Raw genomic sequence first — 23560 nt, forward strand, 5'->3', positions numbered from 1 at the left:
AGTCTTTTTTTCTCATTAAATGTTATAAGATTCTGTGCCAGAGCTCCTCATTCCATATTCTGGGCCTTTTCTCCTCAAATGATCGAACCCAGGGCTCAAATTGGAAGCCATGGGCTTGTCTCAAAGGAAGGGAAGACGCATAAAAAAAGAGAAAATTGGGAAAAGGAGTGTTTGAGATTGTGCAGTCGTGAAGTAGGGCCTGATGAAGCTTATCATTATCGAAACATGAATATAATTAGTTAATCAGACTGTGACCTGCTTTACCTGCTAATTTATGAACTCTCTTTTCATTTGGTTCCTCCCCCCTAACGCCCCTGCTGAGACTCCATGGCTCCCTATCCATCTTCATCGTCCTTGCTCTCTGTCTCCCCCTCCCATCCACTCTCCCAGGCCTTCTCTCTTCTCACAATATGGCCTTATGCTCACTGAATGTGAATCATATTTCAGTCTCTTTCATCAGTGCTCTCTTAATGTTCAGTGAGGGATGCCAACATCACCAGGCTCTACTATTTATACATGATGACTCTAAAGTGGCTTGGGCTGCGGCTCTGTTTTCAGCCTCTCCAAATATACACTGAAGCATGGAGCTGACATACTGCATGCCTTGTTGAATTCTGGGGATTTAAGGCTATAATTGTGCAAATGCGTAATACGAGCTCGTGCATGTGGACAAACTTCACGTCACCTTCTACTGGAATTACTTTGTCCCGGACTCAAATGTTTCAACAGCTACGGGATGGACGACCACAACATGTTATGTGTTCAGCATTTGAACCAACTGACTATATTAATCACCTGACTTTTCTTCGAGTGCCATTATAGGGTTAGGGTTTGTAGTTTTAAGGGAAATGTCTCCATAACAGTTGTAAATTGGTCATGTTTTTATTAAACTTCCAATGACGTCATCTGAAAAGAAGTAAGATTTGATACTAAATATAGGGAAAATAGTGACGTGTACATTATTACTTACAAATAAAAGATCAAATTATTTGCTAGGATGACATGTCCTTTGTCAAGATTTAAAAACAGGAGAAGTGATTTACAATTAAGAAGTATAACGTTTTTCCAATAATACCAATAAGTCAGAGTCATTTTGACTATGTAAGAATGCTAACGTTAGCATTTAGTTCGAGGTACTGCTGCGCAATGTAGCTTAGAGTAAATTAGAATGGCCTTTTTTCATTCATTCTTTCAAACTTCTGCATCATGTGGACACATCAGCCCAACTTCAATTAAAACAATTCTTTCCCTGTGTGATGTACAGTATCAAAACCTCCAATATATTATATTTAGCAGCTCTCGTTTCCTGCTTCCATCTATTCATGCTAACATGGGACCATTATTTGGCACCCTGACTTTGTCCAAGCACCCGTACCAAGTAATGAGACAACCGGGGCCAATTTCCACCAACAATGCAGAGACACTGACAGCCAAAATGTTACTACTTAATGTGCTAAATTATGAGAAGATGTGCACAGCCTCTCAGTGAAATGCTTTCTAAAATATCTGCAAAGAGAAAAAGCCATTGAGATGATTAAATGTGGCTGCTACCATGGCTTTTAGACACTATGTTTAACTGTAACAACTGTGTCTTTATGCTGTTCCTCTCATTCAGTCATAAGGTTTAATGATTGAGCTTTCGTAAATGAACAACCAGCCAAAAAATATTGAGTGCTTCCGCTTTTTTTGCCATGGAAACGATGCTGCCCTCACATTGACATAGCGCCATGATGAATGATTGAGAAAGGAAGCCTTGAGGTCTTTGGCTAATTGTTGAACACATATGTTTTGTGGGGCTGTGGGTGTTAGAGAAAAGACAATCTGAGTCACAAAACAATCTGTATGGAAGAAAGCCTGCAGATATGCATTCATTACCCAGCTATGGGAATGGATTATCAGACGTTGGAGTGAATATGCACATGCTACTATAATACCTCTGGGGGAAAAGGGGTCTGACAACGACACGGAGCCGCCGACATTTACGTCATTTTTAATTTGTCAAATCCATAAACAAAGCGAACGCCAGGTAGCCAATGAGTAATCTGAACGAGACAAATGAAGCGGGGAGTTTCACAGCTGTGTTTGGCTCGCAGCAGAACAGAGCAAGTATTCTACGAGCCAAGGCGCGAGCAACAAGTCATCATCACACAACAGACTAGCAATGCGTCACCACACGGCTCCGCTGCCAGCTCCATTAAAAGATTTGAATCTGCGAAAGTGAGACGAAAGAGATGCCTGGTAAAAGTTAATGGAATTTTTACGAGCTCAATGGACTTGATGAGGACGCTGGTGTCCTCATCAAGTCTGGATCCATTTCTTGCAGACACATTGTGGCTTTTAGTTTATTTAACGTTTAATGAAGTGCGTTTAGGAAAGGTGTTGCATAATGATTGATTCTTTTTTTTTCTTTTAACGGGGGGGAAATGGTTGACGATTAGCCAAAAGGCAGGACTATGTACATCTTTCTACATGTCAGTTGAGATTTGGCAAAGAGACAAGAAATTGCCTGGAAAAGCCGATAAAAAGGAACTGCATATAATACATTTCTCCATTTGCGTAAATTGACTTCTGCCATTTGCAAACAGGCTATATTTAAGAGCACACACCGTAAGATCTATAACGAAAGATATGGTCACAGGAACAAAATGCCAAGTATCTTACTGACCATGAGCCAGACACATAAAAAAATGCAAGAGTGATGAAGTGACAGTGATGATACGAGTTGTGAAAATAAACCAAGGCGACATTCCAGACCTGTGGAGCCACTGTCTGAATGTATGTAGACACCTCATTCAGAGTCAGCCACCTAAAACAGTTCCTACTGTAACCATGTTATCCTGTTAGCCAGGTGTCATCCCGTGGCGTGAGATCCGTTTACATTATTTTGTGTTGGGTTAAATGTACCAAACCCATCATATTTCAGCAAATATGCAAATCCTGATAATCTGACACCTCTAATCTGAACAGAAAAGCGATTTGAAGACACCTCCAGGCGTTGAGAATGAACTCTAATTAACTGCAGGTGATTAGTAATCGTCTCGCTGTGATAAACTCCTGATTAAGAGCACACCATTGGTCCTCCTTTCATGGAGTTTATAGGGTTCATAGAGTGACAGTTTAACTCAAAGACACTCCACTGCCACCCACTGGCAAACAGCAGCCATCACATCATGAACTTAATAGTACAAAATAATGGAAAACTTTCTTATGTTTGATGACGAGCCTGTTTTAAAATGCATGTCAATAACGAAAAACGGTGTGCATGCATGCTTCTGAGAATTCTTTCCTCCCTGCATGATATAAAACCATTTTAGCACCTCATCTGTCTCATGCACGTGCATCAGTATGTGTGTATCTTGCCCAGAAGGTCAGACAGATGTTGTAAACACGAGCCAGTGTCCCTGGAGGATCAGCTCGCCCCACACGCTCTTTGCACTCGAGATAAAGCTCTGCGTGACGACACATCTGCGGCTGTTGGGAGCGCCCGTTGAGGATATGGACCACAGCTGAGCGACCACCTGGGAGTCTGTCACTCATTGTTATGGCTGGCCGTCCAATGACATCACACCGTTTAAATAAATAATACAGGCCACGGGAAGAAAAATACAGCGCATCTTTAAACATTAAGCTCAGCCTTCCAGATCAGACGAGGTCGTGTTTTATAACCAGCTGCATGCAGAGCGCTTGTCCTCTATTTGGCAAGACTTCCTCATAGTCATAACACTGATCACAGGACGGTTTTTTCAAGAATGAATAGGAACAGACTATTAGCATCCATGATACAGTAGTAGGTGTTACCAGGCTAGCATTCAGACCAACTGTACAGCTTTACATTCATCTGGATTCCTCCTTGTTGGAGTTGAAAGACCTCATCAGGAGTTACGATCAAGTAGCCAGTATACATGCTAATTTTAAGCTAACTCCTGGTCACAAAGTAGCATAGGTTTCTGACATTGAATTGCAAGACCAATGCACTCTCCATGTACTGTTTCCCTGCATTAAACCAAAGCTAGCTTGAATTGATTGGTACATAGCCTACTATGTCTGTCTGCTGTTCAGTGCTGAGCAGGGAGAGTACTGCGTGAGTCCACTCCCTGATAACTCCAGATGACGGAGCTCGAAAACGACGCTGATTGGAGCAGTGGGAATAAAACAAAACTTTATAGAGTTGAGATTCTGGGTCTAATGAATTGTTTATAAGTATTTGCTGTAGCAGCTTTAATGGGTCGCACACTTTAAACAATGAAGGACTGATAACATCGAAGCACACTAATGGCTAAGTGACACATTATTTGTCTAGAGGCGGAGAACATTTTAGAGTTTTACACATTATCCTACATGGTGTCACTAAATGGCGTTTGAATGACAAGTCCATTTTTGAGTCATTTGTGTGTTATCACTATGCATCTTTTTGCTTTTCAAATGTCATATCAAATGTCAAATATGAAAGGCTCAGAGCAAGTGCTTCAGAAGTCAGTGGATGTAATGTAAAGAGCGTAAAGTAGGGATGAGGATGGGATGCATGGCTAGAAAAAACACAAAACTGCCTGCTGTTCACATCCTGTCTTAATCCAAAACTAAAATGTTGGCTTACGATGTAGTTTAGTTTGAATCGACAACATTAACAAATAATGAACTTCAAATGCGCCATGTTTCGGTTCGCGTGGACCAATTTAACCCAAAATCATGATCTTTTTCTGAAGACTGACACAGTAGCTTTGCACCCAAACCTAGCCAAATAGTTCTGTTACCTTGTGTTTTTATGTGGCAACTTGAGAATGACAACAGGGTGTTAAATGACACACTAAAAGCTTAAAATGCGTGGACACAACATGCAAAATGTCCTTTAAAAGTGGTGTGCTATGTATACTCTCTCCTATGAGATCATGTTTAACAGTCAAAGAAATACTGGAATGTTGAACAGCCATAATAAAACCAAAGAGGAGGTCTTGTCTCTTGAGACTGTTGTGACTCATACCACAGCAGCCCAAACACGTCTGATGAGGAGAAACTAAGATATTAGCCTTCACAGCTGGACAGAAAAGCAAAAAACGATGCTATCCTAAACTCTTAGCTCGAGTGATGTGGATCATTAACCACATTAATCCGTTTAATGTTTCTCAAGAGCCAGATGTGATTTCTTACAGATTCACATTTCTCTCTGCCTCTGGCCTGACGGAGAAGCTTCTCCCCACCTCCAGTAGCAGCCGACATGCCAATTACCGGGGTTATTTTTAAAATCCTGCTTAACCATAAAGCCCCCCAAAATAGGTCTCAAATAACAGGGTGTCGAATATCACCAACCCAGTGGCACAGATGCAGCCGCTGTGTATCAGTGCCACCAGCAGTCAACACTGGCACACACTGAGAACCACATTCCCCATAATGCATTGGCCCCTGTTGATTTTGTTTTTAGAGTTTCAAATGTTCCATACCCAATCATTAAATCATTTTAATGGGGTTTGATTTGACGACATTGGAGCAAAAAAGTAGGTCATCTGGGCCTTTTAGTTTTATCCTCAGACATTTGGTAAATGAGAGGTTTTCCCATAATGACCCACTTCAGTTCCAAAAGACTTAGATTTTCCTCTCAGAGAAGCCAGCTGAGTCGGAAAAACAAAGCGAGAGAGAGAAGGCCGCCCTCCTCTCTGGCAAAGAGACGTGAACTGTAAGCATTTTTCACCCATGAAATGACGGAAAAACCAAAATTACCAGCGAGTGAATCACATCGAAGCAAACGGAGAGATACGCGACATCCTGTTTTGACTTTCCAATTTTTCAAGGAATATGTCAACAACATGGTCAAGCAATATCCGCCTCGAAAGAGTCATTATATAAAGAAGAAGCTTACAACAGTGATATATACATAGTGCACAGTGTCAGCACTCAGAAACTAGATCTGTATGCCTGAGGCATGACCTCACACTCACCACAACTGACTTTACATTGTAAGGTTGAAAAAAGGAATTTACTTGGAGAGATTTAGAAAACACAAACACAATGAAAATGCAGTTACTTACTGTGTTTCCAACGCCAGGCTTCTCAAACATCCTCTTCAGGTTATCAAGTGGAATGTCAAACCTCTCAATCCTCTTAGCAGCCTGCAGGTCCTCTCGGAGCACAGGATCGTGTGATGCCTCTACCTGCGGCCCAGGGGAACTCTGGGAAACGAAGCCCGAGGTCGCCGACACTGCACTCGCCACCTCCTCTCCATTTCCTGATTGAATTTCCATTGTTGTACAGAAACCGTATCTCCCCCCTTTTTTCCCTTCAGGCTGGTACTTGGAGAGGAAGTGTATTGTGTGAGGTGAGTCAGCAGGGGTGAGTTCGTTTTAAGAGGGTGAGGATCGGAGATGGAGATGCAGGAGTGGGTTCCTCTCTGTCTGCCAGGCTCTCCGGGTCTTGCAGGCACACTGAGTGGCTGAAAGGAAAAGGAGGAGGAAAGGAAAAGTTCACAGGGGAATTTTTTTTTCCTCTCTCCCCTGCCCTGTAATTACTCATGCATACACAGAAGCCTATGTACACTCACAAGTGGGCTCAGAAAGGCAAATTGAGATATGAGAAAAAAGGCCAAAGAAGTGACGACAGGGAAAGGAGAGGGGCTGCACGAGTGAAAAAGTGAAGTTTGACTGATTCTTTAAGTATAACCCACCCTAATACTCTGGAACAACTCAACAAAACAGCTATAATAACTAGTAACTTCAGATTTGACATAGATAATATACTACAAATATATGATATGTTATTATTAGTTCAAGTTAAACCTCTCAACAGAAAATAAAATGGCTGAATTCAATATTACCTTAACAGATAGTTAGCACGCTAGTTAGCTCTGACAGCTGGCTATCAAAATGTTTATTTTCATTCTTTTTAAATATTGAGTTTAAATAAGGTTAAGAAAATGAATTAAAAAATATCCCAAAATGGTTCATTCAATTATTTTTCAATGATTGTTTTCACACATAAGCTACAAAAGACTGTGGCACCCCGAGCAATGCAGAGCAAAGCCACAATTAACACGGGGTTAAAAAAGAACATCTGCAAGCTTTCAGGAAACAAATGAACAACTTTGAACCTCACCCATCCTTCCTGAAACACCACGGGGTGTGTACCAAAGCTCATTATCCCTGAACAACACAAGGAAAGCCCATTACAACTAACCTTACTGGCCTGCGCTGCATCCATGATGGTGGGTACATTGTTCATTTTCCACTTGCCACACCAACACTTCCTTGGGAGTGTTTTCCTGCTTTCTGTTTTGGCACAAAAGGGAAATGAACAAGTTAAGTCTGCTTCCTCCGTGACTCACATTTCAGTCATGTACACAAAGTGTGATTTTCACTACATTGGAGGAAATTGGGCTTTGTAAACTAGATTAGTTCAAATCCCCCCCCCCCCTGTTATATTCATGTGGGCTCTGAAAGAGAAGCACATGATGGAGAGGAGAGAGGGAACAGAGGAAGCCGATGGAGATTGACAGCTCAGTTACAGGATCATGTCGGAACAAAGACAGCTGAGTTACAAGCCTAAAAACAGTCACATAGAAACATCAATAGAGTGAGAAAGGAACTGAGAGGCCATCCAGATAATCCAATCTTAATGAATGAACGGTCATGATATATGCATCTGATAGTACTGTGGACACAGTATCACTCCAATTATACCAGTGGCAAATACATTATTCAGGGAGGAGGACCAAAGGTATGTGTGTCACTTTCAGCTGGATCCAGTGTCCATTTAGGCGTCTCAGTTACAGCAGTTACTCACAGGGAATAAAAACAAATATTCTGCTTTGAAATTCCATTCATTTTACCCAATGTTTAATTTCAGCGATGGAACGGGGTCAATTTGGAGAGGAACAGGACGCTAAGGACGGCTGTGGGACGAATGGAATAGTGGGGATTCTCCGTGATATGCATCTTGATTCGAGGCATAGTGAAAGTGGATTCAGAAACATGCACACAGATACTGTTATAAGTGCAGGGCTAAGTGGAATTCAGTGTGGGAACAAACATAATGCCCCCTGACACAAAGCTCCAGAGCAGCTTTTCTTTAACACAACAAGACAACATTTAAGCTCTGCTGGGGCTTTAGAGAGACTGCGGGGATTCACAAGGGTAACAACACTGTCTGCTTCTATTAAATAAAATATAATGCAGGATCTGTGTGTGCTCCCATGTGGAATTCCTGGCCAAGGACTCCAGACGACTTTATTTAGACAACAGACTGAAATACCATCCCTTGGATAAGATAGGAAGATGGAAGACACTGTTCTCTATCTACAGAAAAATGTGTGTTCACATGTCAACGTTCCAGTAAACCATTCAAAGAGCTGTCACTAAATACCTCAGTTTAATATAGAATGTACTTAAAAAGCCAAAAGGTCAATCTGTTCCCAAGAAAAGCTCTAGAAATACAGTCAGGAAAGAACATTATTCAATCTTGTTGGTTGTTGATGTTAAAATGGAAAAAGCTACTCTCTGATTCCAACCCTCCTTTTTAATCAAATGTGACATTAAGGACTCTGAAAGCCTAGATTTTCTACATCATGATCCAAAAGAGAATTACAACCTTCAGTTCTATTTAGCTGTACGACGTGTTGAAGCATCTTTCAGGTTATTGTTTTATAGCTTTATCTCTGGTATGCTTTGTCCGACACCAAACAACCGACAGACAGTTAGCTACTAGCTAACCATAGCGGAATATGAAGCAAGCTAACATAAGTCGAGTAGATTTAAACAAACTTCAGCTCAACTACACAGAACTTTGTACAGCAGCAGTGTTTTGATAGTTATTTGGTCAAATGTTCTTTGTTTGGTTTTTAGATTGCATCATTTGTCTTCACTTTAGTTTGATGCTCCAGAGACCTCATTTCTCAGTGGATCAATAAAGTTTCATGTTATTATCTCTTCTGAAATTAAACATCTTCCCACAGACTCTTACAATGTGTAATATAAGGAGCTGCAGTTTGCTTTTTGTTGGCATACTCATTTATCCTCAGCCCACCTCATCTACAACGTCAGGCACTTATTTCCTTCATTTACCAGAAGGCCTTTCTGCAGCTCTCAGTAAAGTACTCAGGGGTTAAGGGATTCAAAGGAAACACTTGTACTTTGAAGCAAAAAGTGAACACTTATGTTGTGATTGTAATTTGAACTCTTGACCCCTGTTTTCCAGAGGAACAGGCAAAATGGGCCCAGAAAAGCTAAATATATTTTTGCAGTGTTTAGTATCGATTCTAAAGGACCCACGGGTTCATATCCGATGTTTTGGAATGGAGGCAGCAACAAATCTGTGTAGCCGACCTCTGACCTCCTTTACAGGGTGACAAGCATGTTCCAGGTCCCTTACATTACAAAAATAAGATCTCCAACGGAATTGAAACAGTTTCATATTATTTACTGTACTGTCTTTTACATGTATTTTACTGGTAGCTTCTCTAATCTTATATTTGCATGTTTTTTCAACAACAGAAATCATTCGTATTTTAACTACAGAATACTATAGTCAAAATGTGACATCTACTACAACACTAAATGATTTTGAGTACGCCTCAGGACAGGATTAGACACTTCCAATTGAAATTGAGTGTAGTGTGCTTCTCTCTGTACACACTGTAACGCTTCCTGCTCACTGTCTAGGCTCACTAGTAGACACAGCAGTCAGTATGGATCCGATGACAGCTACACTACTCCGATTACTGAGGTTCTACTTCCTCCCTCGCCTTCAATAGTACACAACCAGTCATCTGATAGGGTCACATGATAGTGATGCAATGCAGTAGCTGTTTGGTCGACCAATGAAAACAGAAGATTGCATGCACAGGTGTCCTTCAAGGTGAAGCTGTGGTAAATGCATTGGAATGTGGTTTTTAGTGAATAGCTGGATTTAATCGGCTCATTTGGCTATATGAGAGCAGCTGGGTTGTATATTCAGTATGTGCTTCAATTTGTGGGACTGTAATATTCTCTGTGACAAAGATCAAAACAACAATCTGATCTGGAGTTCAATGAAGGTTTAAATGTTGATGTCTTCAGGATGGAAAGCTCTGAGATCATCCCGGGCAAATGTAGTTGGCTTGTTTGACTCGGGGCTTCGCCTGTGGTGTTCTTTAAACAGACCAGACAGACGCTCAGCCATCTGCTCTCCTGACCGCTTTTCAGCCACCGCTTCCTCCTCTAAGTAGGAAAAAATGACGGCCTGGACTTTTTCACATTTCTCACAGCTGGCTGCAGCATTAAAACCCAGGTTTAAAGGGAACAATAAAACACAGGAAAAGATGGAGCAGCTGTGTATCGGATCCTATGATGAGATGTATTGGTCCTGCAGTGGGCCAATAGTTTGACACGCTTGAGAAATCTCATTTACCGTGTGGTTTTATAGAGAAAATATAACAATCAATCTAACGAAAAAGCCCAGTATAAATAGACTTTTATAGCTTTCCAAAGCAAGGTTCGGGCACCTTTGGGGCTCCTGTTGGCATCCAGCTAAACAGAGAAAAATAGAGAATGAATTCCTCTATTGTAAGTTTAACCGCCCAATTTCCACATATATGGACAGTAAAATGTATCTTGGGATATTATCAAAAATAAAATATGCTATTGCATGTGGCTGGGCTTTTTTTTAACAGCTGTTTATTAGTCTCTCAGCTTCCTCTGCTTTAATTCTAGCTTCACATGGCTGTAGTAAATGCCAAGTCTGCCATCTGGTGGTCAACTCGTGGAAACACAAGATTATAAAATAAGGGTAATGTCATTTTGCTTTTTCTTACAAATATATATTTTTGCTAAAGGAATAAATTGTGAGAATGTCGGCTTTACGTCATTTAAAAAAGTTCAGTTGAAGCTGCTTTAGAAATAAAAAAGCAAGTTTTTTTTTTAGCAGTATAGAAGATGCAGTGTACCAAATAGTTCTGACTCATTTTTGTTGGTTACCATCATTTAAAAAAGAGAAATAAGGAGATAAGTGGCTTCAATGTTGACCACTTATTTTCAATCTAGGAACACATTTAACATTTAAGTAGGATCTGATTGAAACAACAGCAGCTAAATGCAGATGCCGTAATTGTTTGCATCCAGGATTCAAACTAACTGCTGTTTAAAATGGCCGTACACACAACTAGTCCATCCACACAGGTCCTACTGATCAGACTCTTCCTAACAGAATTTTAAGCCAGCTGTAGAACAATGGTCTGGATGGGAATACATCAGATTTTATCGAAAATTATGTAATTCACACCGAGTCTTTGTTCCCCTGTGGTAAGGAAACTCCCTCAACCCATCGTTTTGTCTTCCTCTCACACACACATGCACACACACAGCTCTGTGGGTCAGGCAGCAGTTAGCAGCAGCCAGACAGCTGAGCCATTTCTCTGGGTCCCTGGGGAAACAATTACACCCCACAGGCAGGAGGACCGGACAGGAGCTGGGAATTAATGATGGGCTCATGACTGAAGCTGAAGAAAAGACTCCCAGTGAAAAGACGTGTCGCTAACCGAGACCCCGCTGGTTTGTTGCCACCTTAGTAAATTATGTTTATTCATTGTTCCCAGTATCACTTAATTGTATTACAGTTACTGCTAAGCATGGTATGCAGATTGTATAGTATGATGATGTTTTATTACACTGAAGAACACATTAAGGCTACTAGTTAAGTGAAAACATGTCAGTGTATACATAAAACACAACACAGCCTCATGTCCAAATAGCAAAATACTAATTTTCTATGGAGGGCAGCATGTGTACACAACTTATTATTAATTTTAACAGCTTCCACGGTATAGCCTTACTTTAATTATACAGTAAAAAGAGGTAAAAAATCGGACTATCAAAACAGAATTACTACAAATGTTATTATCTTTGAACACTGCGGCAGGTGCAACAAGCATTTTGGCCAAGTTAAATTAATGTTTGATCCAATAGAAGTATTTCATCAAGTTTTGATTTACTAGTTTGTTGGGTAAAACTCAGACAATCTAAACTAAATTACTACAAATATTACACAAAAAATGTTGAACACTGCAGCAGGCGCAACAAGCATGTACGTTTTCAAATAAACTGATACTTCCTTTAGAAATAACTGTAGAATAAAACTGTAGAATGCCTTTTTGATCTGTAACTTTTTAAGGATCTGTGTTTGTATCACAACTGTTTGGTATTAGGAATACTCCTGAATGATGTCACAGTATACCGTAATGTAATAAGAGGTATTGGTCACTATAAACCCATTTAGTAGCTACAAGTGACACACCTTGATCCCCTCAAGGTAGTAATACAAGATAAATACAGTGATTACTTTGTCTGGGACTATTTATGTCTTTTATTTGCAGACATGACATTCTATTTGTTATTTATTACAGGATGCTGTGGCGCCATTTCTACAGGCCCATGTACAGATGGTTAAAGTGTCCTCTATTGACCTTAAGAGCACTAGAGGACGCCATTATGGTGTGATATACAAATGTTTTAAATCTTGTGATTATCTAGACATTTGGTGTCTTGTTTAAAAAATATAATGTCACAGGCCAAACATAATCATGTGTCTTATAGGCAGTTCTTTTAATGTGCAATTTTTCGTTAACCATTGTTCAGATTTCGAACACACACAGACACACAGACACAGACACAGACACAGACACCCTTTTCTCCCTCTCACAGTTCTTACAGCTTTCCCCTCATGCTTCAGCATTAGGAGCGGCCACATCCCAGCCCCCACCTCCCCACAACCCCTCTAGCTGCCTCCTCCTCCTCATCTCCCCCCCCCCCCCCCCCCTCTCTCCCTACCTCTCGTGGCCCGTTGCCATGGAAGCTGATTGGAAGGATCGCTCTGTCTCTCCGGCACTTTGCCACTCCATCTCTGCCAACAGAAAACGAGGCGTTTCAGAGCACAGCACAAAAACCAAAAAAAGCCCTTCTCCCACAGCAAGTGGAGGTCAGGTATTATTGACAGTAATAATAAAATACAAGTACAAACACAGATTATCATGGTGTACTTTTATTTTTGTGTTTCGTAACTTTTCGTTTCTTTCCAATTGCCAAATTCTAAAACAACTACGATCACATATTGAATAGAGAGACAATTTGAATCTGACGCTGTTCTGCAACGATGTGAGAATATTTATTCATACCAGACACTTGATTTATGTCGTGCTGTCTCTTATGCCCTTATGGTCAAGGACATTTTACTCCGCGCTCTGGTAGTTTGATCCCACAGTACCCTGACACCTTCAGTACTTTTTAATTACCCTCTCTACTAAGAATACAGAGGACAATAATCAGCTGTTGCAAATCTGAATGCACTGCAATTATGTTCCAGCTCAACAATCAACAACTACTTCCATAAATGCACCAATTACGAGTCCTATTTCGACACTTATGATTGCATTTTAGTAGGTCACCAAGCTGTAATATTAATTGGAGAAGGCAGATGTTTCCTGTGAGTCCATATTGTTTCCCACAACCTCTTTGCTGCGATGGAAAAACAAAATGTCTTCCTGCCAGATGAATCACTAACACACTCTATCTCTTTTTGCTCTCTCTGTGTACAGTACATACAAACTCAAGGCTAAAGCTCTTGGTGACTTTATTTCAGATATTTTTCAACCAAGCACATCTATCACAGAAATATAGAACATTCAGGGTCTGGCATTGCTATACAGTAGCAACAATGTTTAGGGGCTTGTGAGTGTATGTTGGGTGGGTAATCAAATAAATAGTAGTTTATATATGGTGCTTTTGAAAAGTAGGGTTTAATGAGTTTTTCATGACTATAAATTGGGGTTTATTTTAGACCACATTTTACAGTTAAAGCATGGTAACATTGAGCAGGTGTAATGTTTACCATGCTTAACATCCTGGTTTAGCATGTTAGCAAGCAACTCTGTAGACACATGTGTTTTGGTGGGATTTGGTTGCATGCACGTATCTAGCAAGGTGACATGCACTACCTAAAATGCAATCTTATTACAATGAATTTATCTTTTTAATAATCTCTATTAACAGATATCTGCACATGAATGCAGATAGACCACCTTGTTTTTGAAGTTGCTAAAAACCCATTGGCTACACTGAAACACCAGAAATATTGGCTCTCTTCGTCACACAATAGCCGATGGGTGCTGATATGAGCTTCCAAATAACTCAAACTTACCACAAAGTACAGCTGAGGGTGATGACAGTGGACATGGATTGTTAACATTGTTGGTTAAAGGACACACAAGACTCTTAATTAAATCATAGACTCGGACGTGTGAAATGTGGGAGTTGCTGTGTGCGTCTTTGAGCTGTTCATATTTAAAGAGGCAGTGAGTCATCATGCATGGGCAACAAAAAATATTTTTCTAATTTTAGCCATTTGCACATCTCACACTGCCTCAAAATTACTCACTGAGAGATTTAACCGGGAGAGTGTATCTCATTACCCAATGTCACACGGTAGCATAGAGCCACTGGTAATGGTAACTGCGTGGTGTTGATAGTGACAGTTTGAAACATGTTGTGACTCTACTGCCTGTACAGCTCGTGTCCTAAATATAGATTCTGCTTTCCATTTGTATATAAAGTGCAGTTAAATTGAATTAATTGAAATTCACAGGATTCAAAGTAAAAACAATTGTTTGCTACTCAACATGCCAACGTTATTAGCATTAGCCTATGGCATTTTGTCCTTTTGTACACTAGCTAGCAGACTTATGCTCTACTTTTAGCAAACAAATAAGTATTTATGCTGGATGGTTTCAGTCGCTGCATTTCCTGGCAGAACAGCATGGTTGACTTTCAGCCTGCATTCAAGTTGTTCCAGTCTGAACACCGTTGAGTCACAGCGGCCAATCCTGCTGTAACGAAAGCAACACGATGGTTATGAATTCTTGCTACATGTAAGTGTCCATTGACAGCTGGTTAGTTAAGACTGTTTTTCTTTATGACTTTTCCAAAAGAATTATTAACGGGAATTACATTTTTAATTTGATTTGAAATATTTCCATGTGCAGTCAATTTAAATGTACTTTCACTTTATTGATTTCCATAGGTTTTGGTTAGTTCTGCCCTTTCTCTTTGAATTTCACAAAGATAGTCAAAGTGTATAATGTCGTTTTTATGAATTTCCCAGACACGCCTGTTTTTCTGATCTATTTGTTTCGTCTTTCAATTCAAATTTGGAATTAGCTTTATAGTAATTCAAAGAACATATATAGCAGAGCAAAACATTTGCATTACAAATACCCTGCAAAGCAATACATGTGAAAATAAAACTGTATGGAGTGGAAAAAAACTGATATCCCCTGACGTCAGGTGGAGAGATTCAGTTTCCACTTATTATTTTTTGTTGTAATCGGAGGAAATACTGCTTGTACATTTGCCCCAATTATTTTCCTGGAGACTGGAAATTTCAGCTTGCAGAACCTACACTTTCCACCCCCATCCCCATCAACCACCCCCCTTTCTCTCTGTGATCTCAAAGGGCTTGCTTCACCTCAGTCAAGCTCCAGCGCTCCAGCCGGCAGCAGCATCGAGCTAACAAGTCTTTGTGAGGAGAGAGAGAGAGGGAGGGAGAATAGGGAAGGGGGTGCAGAGCAGGAGAGAATCAGACAGGGAGAGACATAGGATGAGGGTGCAGTGGGAGAACGCTTAAGATAGTGACAGAGGCAGAGGTGTTCGCTGTTGCACAATAGTGCCAGAGGCTGCTGGCAAGAGGGAGGGAGAGAGGCATCATGGCAGCACTCTCTGCATCATCACGACACATGGGGATGTTTGGCTGCTGCTGGTGAACACTGGGATGCAGAGTGGAGGACTTCCTGGAAACCAAAGGCAAGCCGAGGAAACAGGTCAGTGACGGGGAAAGAAGAGAGCCTCTCTGCATGCAACACAGGGGATTGAATCACGTCACAGGATGATGCTGATACATTTGTCAATAAGAATCCCCCTGTAAGGTGTTTGGGATGTGGAGATGCATGGGGAGTGGGAGGCTGCGCATGCAGGCAGACACATGTGTGTGTAGTACGTGTGTGTGTGTTAACATATCTCCACCAGGGACGTTTAGGTTAAAGAGGCAGCACATGAAACTATCCTGTATTCAAAACTGCATCACCATCTGTGACACAGAATTATGTTACATAGAATGATGTGTTCAGGGTCCCCTTCTACTACAGATGTTTTTGGTTTTACAGCTTTTTGCCCTGAAAAGCAGTGAGCTTGTGTATAGGACTTAATACCAGGTAGTTTGGAGAAGAGAAGGGAATTCATATTAAAAAGAAATTAGAAAAAGGAATGGAATAATAAGTAAGTCGCACAGGAATATTTGTTTTGCAGTGGGTAGTAAGAGGAAGGAGACAAAGCCTGTTAAAGCTTGGCCCAGCATTCGGCTCTGCTGCATATGATGTAATCCTCCAATCGGTCTATGCTCAACACTTTTTCCAAATATGAAATTTAAGTGTCAAAAAAGTGCAGAGGACTTAAGACACACTACATCAAAGTGCATTTTATGTGTGTGCAAATTAACTCCAATCAGAAGAGTGTACGCACTCAATTCTCCACAAAAGCAATCAAAACAGAACTACGGTTAATCAAAGTCTTAATTTGATATAAAAGGCAATACACACAAATTGGCCAAGTCACATAACAACACGGGCCAGTTTTGAATAAATTAAAATGATGACACATTTCCTAAAACAATTCATGAGCTTTTTACTGGGCTCTACTTTTAAAAATGTAATATGTTTGACAGTTTTCCAAAAGAAGAAAAACGAATACTTTACCGGTAATTATATCTCTTCCATTCCAATGTTTTTCAAGTTCAATACGAAGATCAGTAATACATTCTGCATAATTAAGCGGTATATTAAATATAATGAGCTTAAGGTAAATACATGTGGAAAAGGGTAAGTATGTGGAAAATGGTTCGAAGTAAGTCTCATTCAATTCACTTTTGTTCCCATTCATTTGTACAGTTTCAGCTTTCCAGAAGGCACTGCTTATCAACATTATTTTACTGGGGGTTCTGAAGGACACAGGCTGTAGGATTCAAAGGTTAAATCTCGTGATTAAAATGGCAATGGACACGGAGGCGTGTAGCGCAGTGGGTTGTGTGTAGGTGTTCGAATCAGGGGAGCACAGGTTCAAACCCCACTGCAGTCAGCATGTCGTTGTGTCCCTGAGACACTTCACCCCAAATTGCTCCTGTGGGGATTGCCCACAGTATTGAGTATGAGCTTTGGATAAAAGCGTCTAACAAGTAACATGTAATGTAATAAATAGTGTTTTTGCAGATTCAATTCCACTGTTTTTCACATGTTAGAGTTTATTCAATTATATGTTTAAAGAGTAAATCAGAAAAAAGTGAATTCCATTAAAGTTAGCATTTATTTAATTGTGAATAATATCTTTTAAAATTATAATCAATACTCTGGCTTATATCCATCAGTAGTCACCTACCCTAACTTTGGCCTTGTCCCTTGTGCAGGTGCAACCAGTGAGAGGAGCCACATGATGAGTGGGATCCTGAAGAGGAAGCTTGAGGAGGGCCCGTCCCCCTATCTGTCCCTGCAAAGGTCTGACGATGAGGTCTCCTGCAGCGACAGCGGCAACAGCAGTGACAGTCTCAACCACCCCGTCCCCTCCGGGCTGCTGGACTGTAAGACACAACACAACACTGGACATTGAGATGGAGAAACTTTTCAAAATTGGGTCAATCTTAAAAGTCAATCTTTTGCCATCTAACAAATGTTGTAAAAGAGCTGATTATAACAACTTAAAAAGTGACGATGACGTGATTACCCAAATTCAACAGCAACAGAGCTGACAAAAAGGCATATCTTTTCAGCTGTAACTTAATATTTATATATTTGAATCTGGCTTTTGCTCTATTTATTTGACGGAAATGGCTGTCATTATGTTCAGCAATGATTTGCACGTTGCATTTGACTGCTCCATTTTATTCTTACTTCACTTCTCTCTGCCTTGGACACAGTTTTAATAGACGCAATCTTATTCGAATAACAACTGTGTTTGTACCAAGAACCTAGTGTTATTCCTACTTTACCACTGGAAGTTTTTCTGTTGTCATTAGAGCGCCTCCTGCCCCACTACCCTTGTGATGTTCCCCAAACTGTTTGACACCAAAAGATCCAGTGACAGCAGAAATGTAACCCAATTCCCAATTGTCTGTGTCAATTCTAGCCACTCTCCAGCAGCCTTCGAAGCGACTGCGTGGTCGCAACGTGCACTTTGAGAATGTGACGGTCTACTACTTCAACCGCCGGCAGGGGTTCACCAGTGTGCCCACGCAGGGGGGCAGCACCTTGGGGATGTCACCACGCCACAGCGGGGTGAAGCATTTCACCCTCAGGGAGTTTGCCATGGAGCAGAAACTGAGCCACCGGAACATGCTGAGGGATCATCTCAAAGAGGAAAAACTCAATGCCATCAAACTCAAAGTCAGTGGCACGAATCAGTTTCCTAACCGTTTTCCCTGCTTAAAATATTGTATATGTGTAGGCGTAGTTTATGGTCCAATCTTAACTAAACGTTCTTGTCCTCCAGCTGACCAAGAATGGCACTGTGTCATCCGTGGAGGCGGATACCCTGACGCTGGATGACATCTCCGAAGATGACCTTGATGTGGACAACACGGAGGTGGATGATTACTTCTTCCTCCAGCCTCTGACTACCAGGAGGCGGCGCACCCTGCTCCGTTCCTCGGGGGTCCGACGCATCGACGTGGAGGAGAAGCACGAGCTGCGTTCCCTCCGCATGTCGCGAGAGGAGTGTGGGTGCCGCTGCCGGGGGATATGTGACCCAGAGACCTGTGCCTGCAGCCTGGCCGGCATTAAGTGCCAGGTAAATGGAACTGTGGTGAGGCCCATCTATAATACTAAAGTGTTGTTCATGTCTGTCAAAGCAGTACAGCTTCCTCAACACTTCTTTGGCTATTTGGTCAAAATGGTAAACTGGTACTAATTGGTTTCTACTGGTAAAGAACCACCAGATTCCAACAGACAGACATTTGTTTACTTTGCATTATCCAATTAGGGACTATAGCTCTTCCTAAATAACTCCATGACTGTACAAATGAAATGAAAGCTTTTTAGCCTAGCTTGCTAGCTTCCACTTTTTGAGTGAAACACAAACTTCAGGAAGACTGCCTTATTGGTTGTCCAAATGATTCAGTGATAAAAAAAAATGGCTAACAGTTCATGAGTATTGCAAAATGACCTTTGTAGGTAACGGCGTGTTTCTTATCTTCTCTTACTTTTTTTTTTTTAATCAAGAAATAGTGCCCACCCTCTGACTCCTGAGAGCTTCTTTACACATCACTTCTAAATTACAACACATCTGGAGAAACCCTGCAGATTTCAAGAAAAATAACAAACGTTCAGATTTAGTTTTAAATAGCCTTTTACCCATATAAATTATTGGAGTTATATTCAAAGTTTTGGAGGATTTCTAAACCAAATTATTGAATAAAGAAGGGTATTTTTTACAAGAAGCTCTACTGCGTTAAGGTGAGTAACTTGTACACCCACAGTGGATTCTGCAGCTCTCCCCAAACACGACCAGCTATCCCTGAATTCCCTTTTTGTCACTACTGTTTAACACTGGATTTATTTTTGTTTTTCCTCAGGTGGACCGCATGTCCTTCCCCTGCGGCTGCACCAAAGACGGCTGCAGCAACAACACGGGACGCCTGGAGTTCAACCCGGTCCGGGTGCGCACCCACTTCCTGCACACCATCATGAAGCTGGAGCTGGAGAAGAGTCGAGAGGAACAGCAGCATCAGCAGCAGCAGCAGCAGCAGCAGCCGGAGCAGCAGCTTGTAACCAATGGCAACGGTTACCATGGCGACTCCTCCTTAGTCCAACATCAGCAGCAGCAGCAGCAGCAGCAGACGAACCTGCAGTTTCCATTGATGAGTGGCACACAGCACATTCCCATCATGCACCTCCAAAACACAGGCGACACCAATTCACATATAGATGAAGAGGAGGAAGAGGAGGAGGAGGAAGAGGATGATGAGGCCTATGAGGACGATGAGGATGGCAGCAGTGTTTGCAGCGGGCTGTCGGACTGCAGCACACACAGCTTAGACACAATGGACACCGAGGAGGACGAAGAAGAGGACGAGGAAGATGAAGAGGATGATGAGGAAGATGATGAAGAAGAGGATGATGATGATGATTGGGATTGCTCAATGCATGGAACAGGTCCACCGCCCTACACTGTCCCCCTTCCCTCTGTGATGAGTTACTCTAACATGAGCCCCTTCCACAGCTCGCAGCATTATCAAACAGACTCTCCTGCTTTTCTCAGTGAAAATGTCCCCACACTCCCCACAGTAGAAACAGCATTAGAGTCTGAAATCAAACTCCACTGCCAAACAGAGCAGCAGAGCCACTTCCCTGACCCCACCGAGTCCATGAAGCTCCAAACCTGTGCACATGTGGACACCCGTGAGAGTATCGCTGCCCCCGCCAATGCAGCTGATGAACAGCCCCCCTCCACAGACCTCCATAACAATCCAGAGCTGCGTGACTCACAGACTGAGGCTCCGTCTGGATCTGAGGAGCAGAATAAAGAGGAAATAATCGAGCGACCAGGACTGAAAAAGCAAATCACAGACACATTATGCTCTGAGAGTACCTGATGACTCAAAGGCTTTAGAGAGGGATCCATTCATTTAAGAAAATGTTATCAAGAATGGTGCCCTTCAAACATCAGTTTCTATTGATAAGTGATTCCGAATGAGTCATACAGATTGTTGTTGAAGACTGGTAAACTATAAAAAGTTCACGAACAAAACTCAATAAAACAGCGTTTCTGTATTTAACTATATGGAGTACAATGTATGCCCTCATAAAGTATTTGATCATTACAGCATGTTTCCTGGTTGTGAACGGCATCTATGACAAATCAACATTTTGAGGTGCTTGTATTGTTTCAATATTTTTGCATTGTGCTGGTGTCTCATTGATGCTGCTAATTGTTCTTTATGCCTGTATTTATAGCATGTGTCCAGTTTACCTATGTTTCCAAGGCTTAACACAAACTGTAAAATGATAAACGGTGTCACTGACAAAACACTGGCCTTCATATTAACACATAAATCTGATTCAATTCGTACTGAAGCTCTTTCTTTTTTTGGCTCACATGTTAGCCTAGTTAGCAGCTTGTCTTTGCTTCAGAAGTTTCTTAAATCAATTTGGACATTAAAGCAGCTTTAAATAAGTTTATGATTAACAATGATATTTGTAGTGACCAACCCATAGGCTAAACAATTATCCGTGACTCTGCAGTTTCTCTTAGTTATGGAAAATGTTAGCATATTTCAGCTCATTGTTTTGGTTTTAGGCCTTAACTTTACTGTTTTGGTTCACACAACTTTCTCTCTCCCTAAAAATGCTCTAAACATCAAAAGCTAGCATTTAGCTGATGAACATAAGGGAGTTTTTAGCAGCTAAAGAGTCAGATAATATCCTCTGCAAGAATTGGTAGAGAGCTAAACAGAGCTAAAAGGAGAGAAAGATATTGCATTTATATTCATTAGGTTGACATGACTGTAAATGCTAAAGTGGTTACGTATTTGCTGGATGTTTCAAACGTACCTGTTTGCTAACGCGTTAGCTGTATCGGCTTAGCTCTGCTGCTAGGTCAGAATTGTGCTTACATGGCCCAAATAATAAGTAGTTGTACGTTTTCATCTAGTGTGCAGTCAACATTATTGTTTCCAATAACTTTTTCTATGACCAAATACTTTCGAAACTGATGACATTCCTATAAGCCAGGCTTTACTTTGACTTAAGTGCAAAGTAGCTAGTTTCACGTGCAACAGCGAGCAGTAATATCAGCTTGTTATCATAGCATTTGTGAGCTTGTTTACATGCTAACGGTAGTATTTAGCTTAAAAGTAATTATCAGAACTCTGCTGCCATAAGCATGTCTGCCAAAGTTATCACACTATATAATAACAAAAATAATGTCTTTCTGCCTAAAAAACACAATTTGTCTGTGCTAAATTTATCATTTTACAGTTGTGTGAACAATGTGATAAAACTGCACTTTTTTTTCCAGTTTTCAGGTAACTTAAGGCTTGTGTCAAGAGTAGTAACGTTGTCTCTCAACACTGCCAAACTGGAGTCCAAATATATTTCATGTTCTTTTTAAAGCAACTGTGAGTTTCCATGAGTGTCAATAAAAAAACTCTTAAAAGTGGTTCACTTTGTTGTCTTGGTGTTAATACATCTAAGTTCAAGTCAAGTTTAATTCCTGAAAAAAAACTCCACTATCAGTGCATTTCTAGTATTCCACTTTCCTACCAGCAGATGGCACATGTTGACAACAACTGACTATATCTTGCTTATCACTGACATCCTCCAACAAGAGGGGTTCAATGGTTTTTTCTGACGTCAGTGAATTGTCTACATGTTTCCTGCCTCAGGACAAACTATGACATCGCTTTTGTTCGGAACATCTGTGCACAGTCACGAAACAAACATTAGTTCTTATTGAAAACTTCACAAATGTGCATACAATCCAGGCTATGGGGACATGACGTCACACATGTGGCTTCTTTAGGTAAACAAACATATATTATTCGGGTTTAGTATTTAATATACAAATAGAACAATACCCATTATGACACAGGACAAACATACAGATTTAGTAGTTTCACTTATTGCTCAATATCCTCCAGGAAAACTTTGTATTGTTTAATTCACTTTTATGGATTATACTTTTGGCCATTATCATAAAACATATACTGAAAGTAAGCAAACACTTCCCCATTAAAATAAAAAAGATTATTAGTGACACATCTGCAAATGTCTTGCCAGATTCTCTTGATGTGAGAACAAAACTGTTCCTGAATATTCATCACAGACACATTTTACATTTCTGCATATGGTGATTGGCAGGGTAATATGAATGATTAATTTTGAAGGACACTTTCTTAACATTATTCATGATTAGATGTCTATGAGAAGGCTTTTCACAGTATATATAATTTACAAAGTGTTTCTAATATGCCAGGACATTTGGAATAGACAATGAGTCAGTTATTTAAATAATGAATGGATTGTAACGTATAGTCTCACTATCTTTTGTTGTGCTATTTCATTTCCTTATTTCTTTTATTTCTTAAGTATTTTCACTCTTGGCAGAGCCTTATTTTATGTCTCACTGTTTCTGTGTTGCACCATGCAGCCTGCAGAGAGCACTGTAGGGTTTGTGTGTGTGTGTGTGTGTGTGTGTGTGTGTGTGTGTGTGTGTGTGTGTGTGTGTGTGCGTGTGTGTGTGTGTGTGTGCGTGTGTGCGTGTGTGAGAGAGGAAGATCTCAGACAGGAAGCTCTGTGTTCTCCCTCATCATTGTGTTCATGTATAGAAATATGTTTCATGGCTGGCTGAGCCTCCACACAGCTGCAGCAGGTGTTGTGTTAGTGTGTACATTCAGCAGTGATGTCACAGTGTGTACAGTGAAGGCAACACAAGGTCACCCCTGACCCCTCCCTGCTTATATAACCAAAGGTGTGTGTCCCCTGTGGTGGGGGGGTGGAGCAGGGGATGCCTGCTTG

At 40.9% G+C, this 23560-nt stretch overlaps 2 protein-coding genes across 3 annotated transcripts in view; one reads left to right on the plus strand and one right to left on the minus strand.

The window, feature by feature from the left end:
* Positions 1–14245, minus strand: part of xirp2a (xin actin binding repeat containing 2a) — a 49087-nt gene extending 34842 nt beyond the window's left edge. Inside the window, exons 1-4 of the mRNA XM_034151365.1 lie at positions 14149–14245; positions 12783–12855; positions 7162–7253; positions 6021–6421 (exon numbers count right to left, since the gene is read on the minus strand). Coding sequence (XP_034007256.1) covers positions 6021–6233 — 213 coding nt within the window. The 5' untranslated portion in view covers positions 6234–6421; positions 7162–7253; positions 12783–12855; positions 14149–14245. The remainder of the gene's footprint in view (positions 1–6020; positions 6422–7161; positions 7254–12782; positions 12856–14148) is intronic.
* Positions 14246–15607: 1362 nt separating this feature from the next.
* LOC117499051 (cysteine/serine-rich nuclear protein 3-like) lies at positions 15608–22202 on the plus strand. 2 transcript variants are annotated; one of them, XM_034151300.1, is made up of 5 exons: positions 15608–15823; positions 17458–17628; positions 18174–18430; positions 18537–18848; positions 19618–22202. In XM_034151300.1, exons 1-5 carry the CDS (start codon positions 15775–15777, stop codon positions 20635–20637), a joined length of 1809 nt encoding a protein of 602 aa, XP_034007191.1. In that variant the 5' UTR covers positions 15608–15774; the 3' UTR covers positions 20638–22202. The 2 variants fall into 2 exon arrangements, with proteins under 2 accessions (XP_034007191.1, XP_034007192.1); XM_034151301.1 differs by having other exon boundaries at positions 18537–18833.
* Positions 22203–23560: the final 1358 nt, after the last annotated feature.

Source organism: Trematomus bernacchii, unplaced genomic scaffold (genome assembly GCF_902827165.1).
Source record: "Trematomus bernacchii unplaced genomic scaffold, fTreBer1.1, whole genome shotgun sequence".
NCBI lineage: Eukaryota > Metazoa > Chordata > Actinopteri > Perciformes > Nototheniidae > Trematomus > Trematomus bernacchii.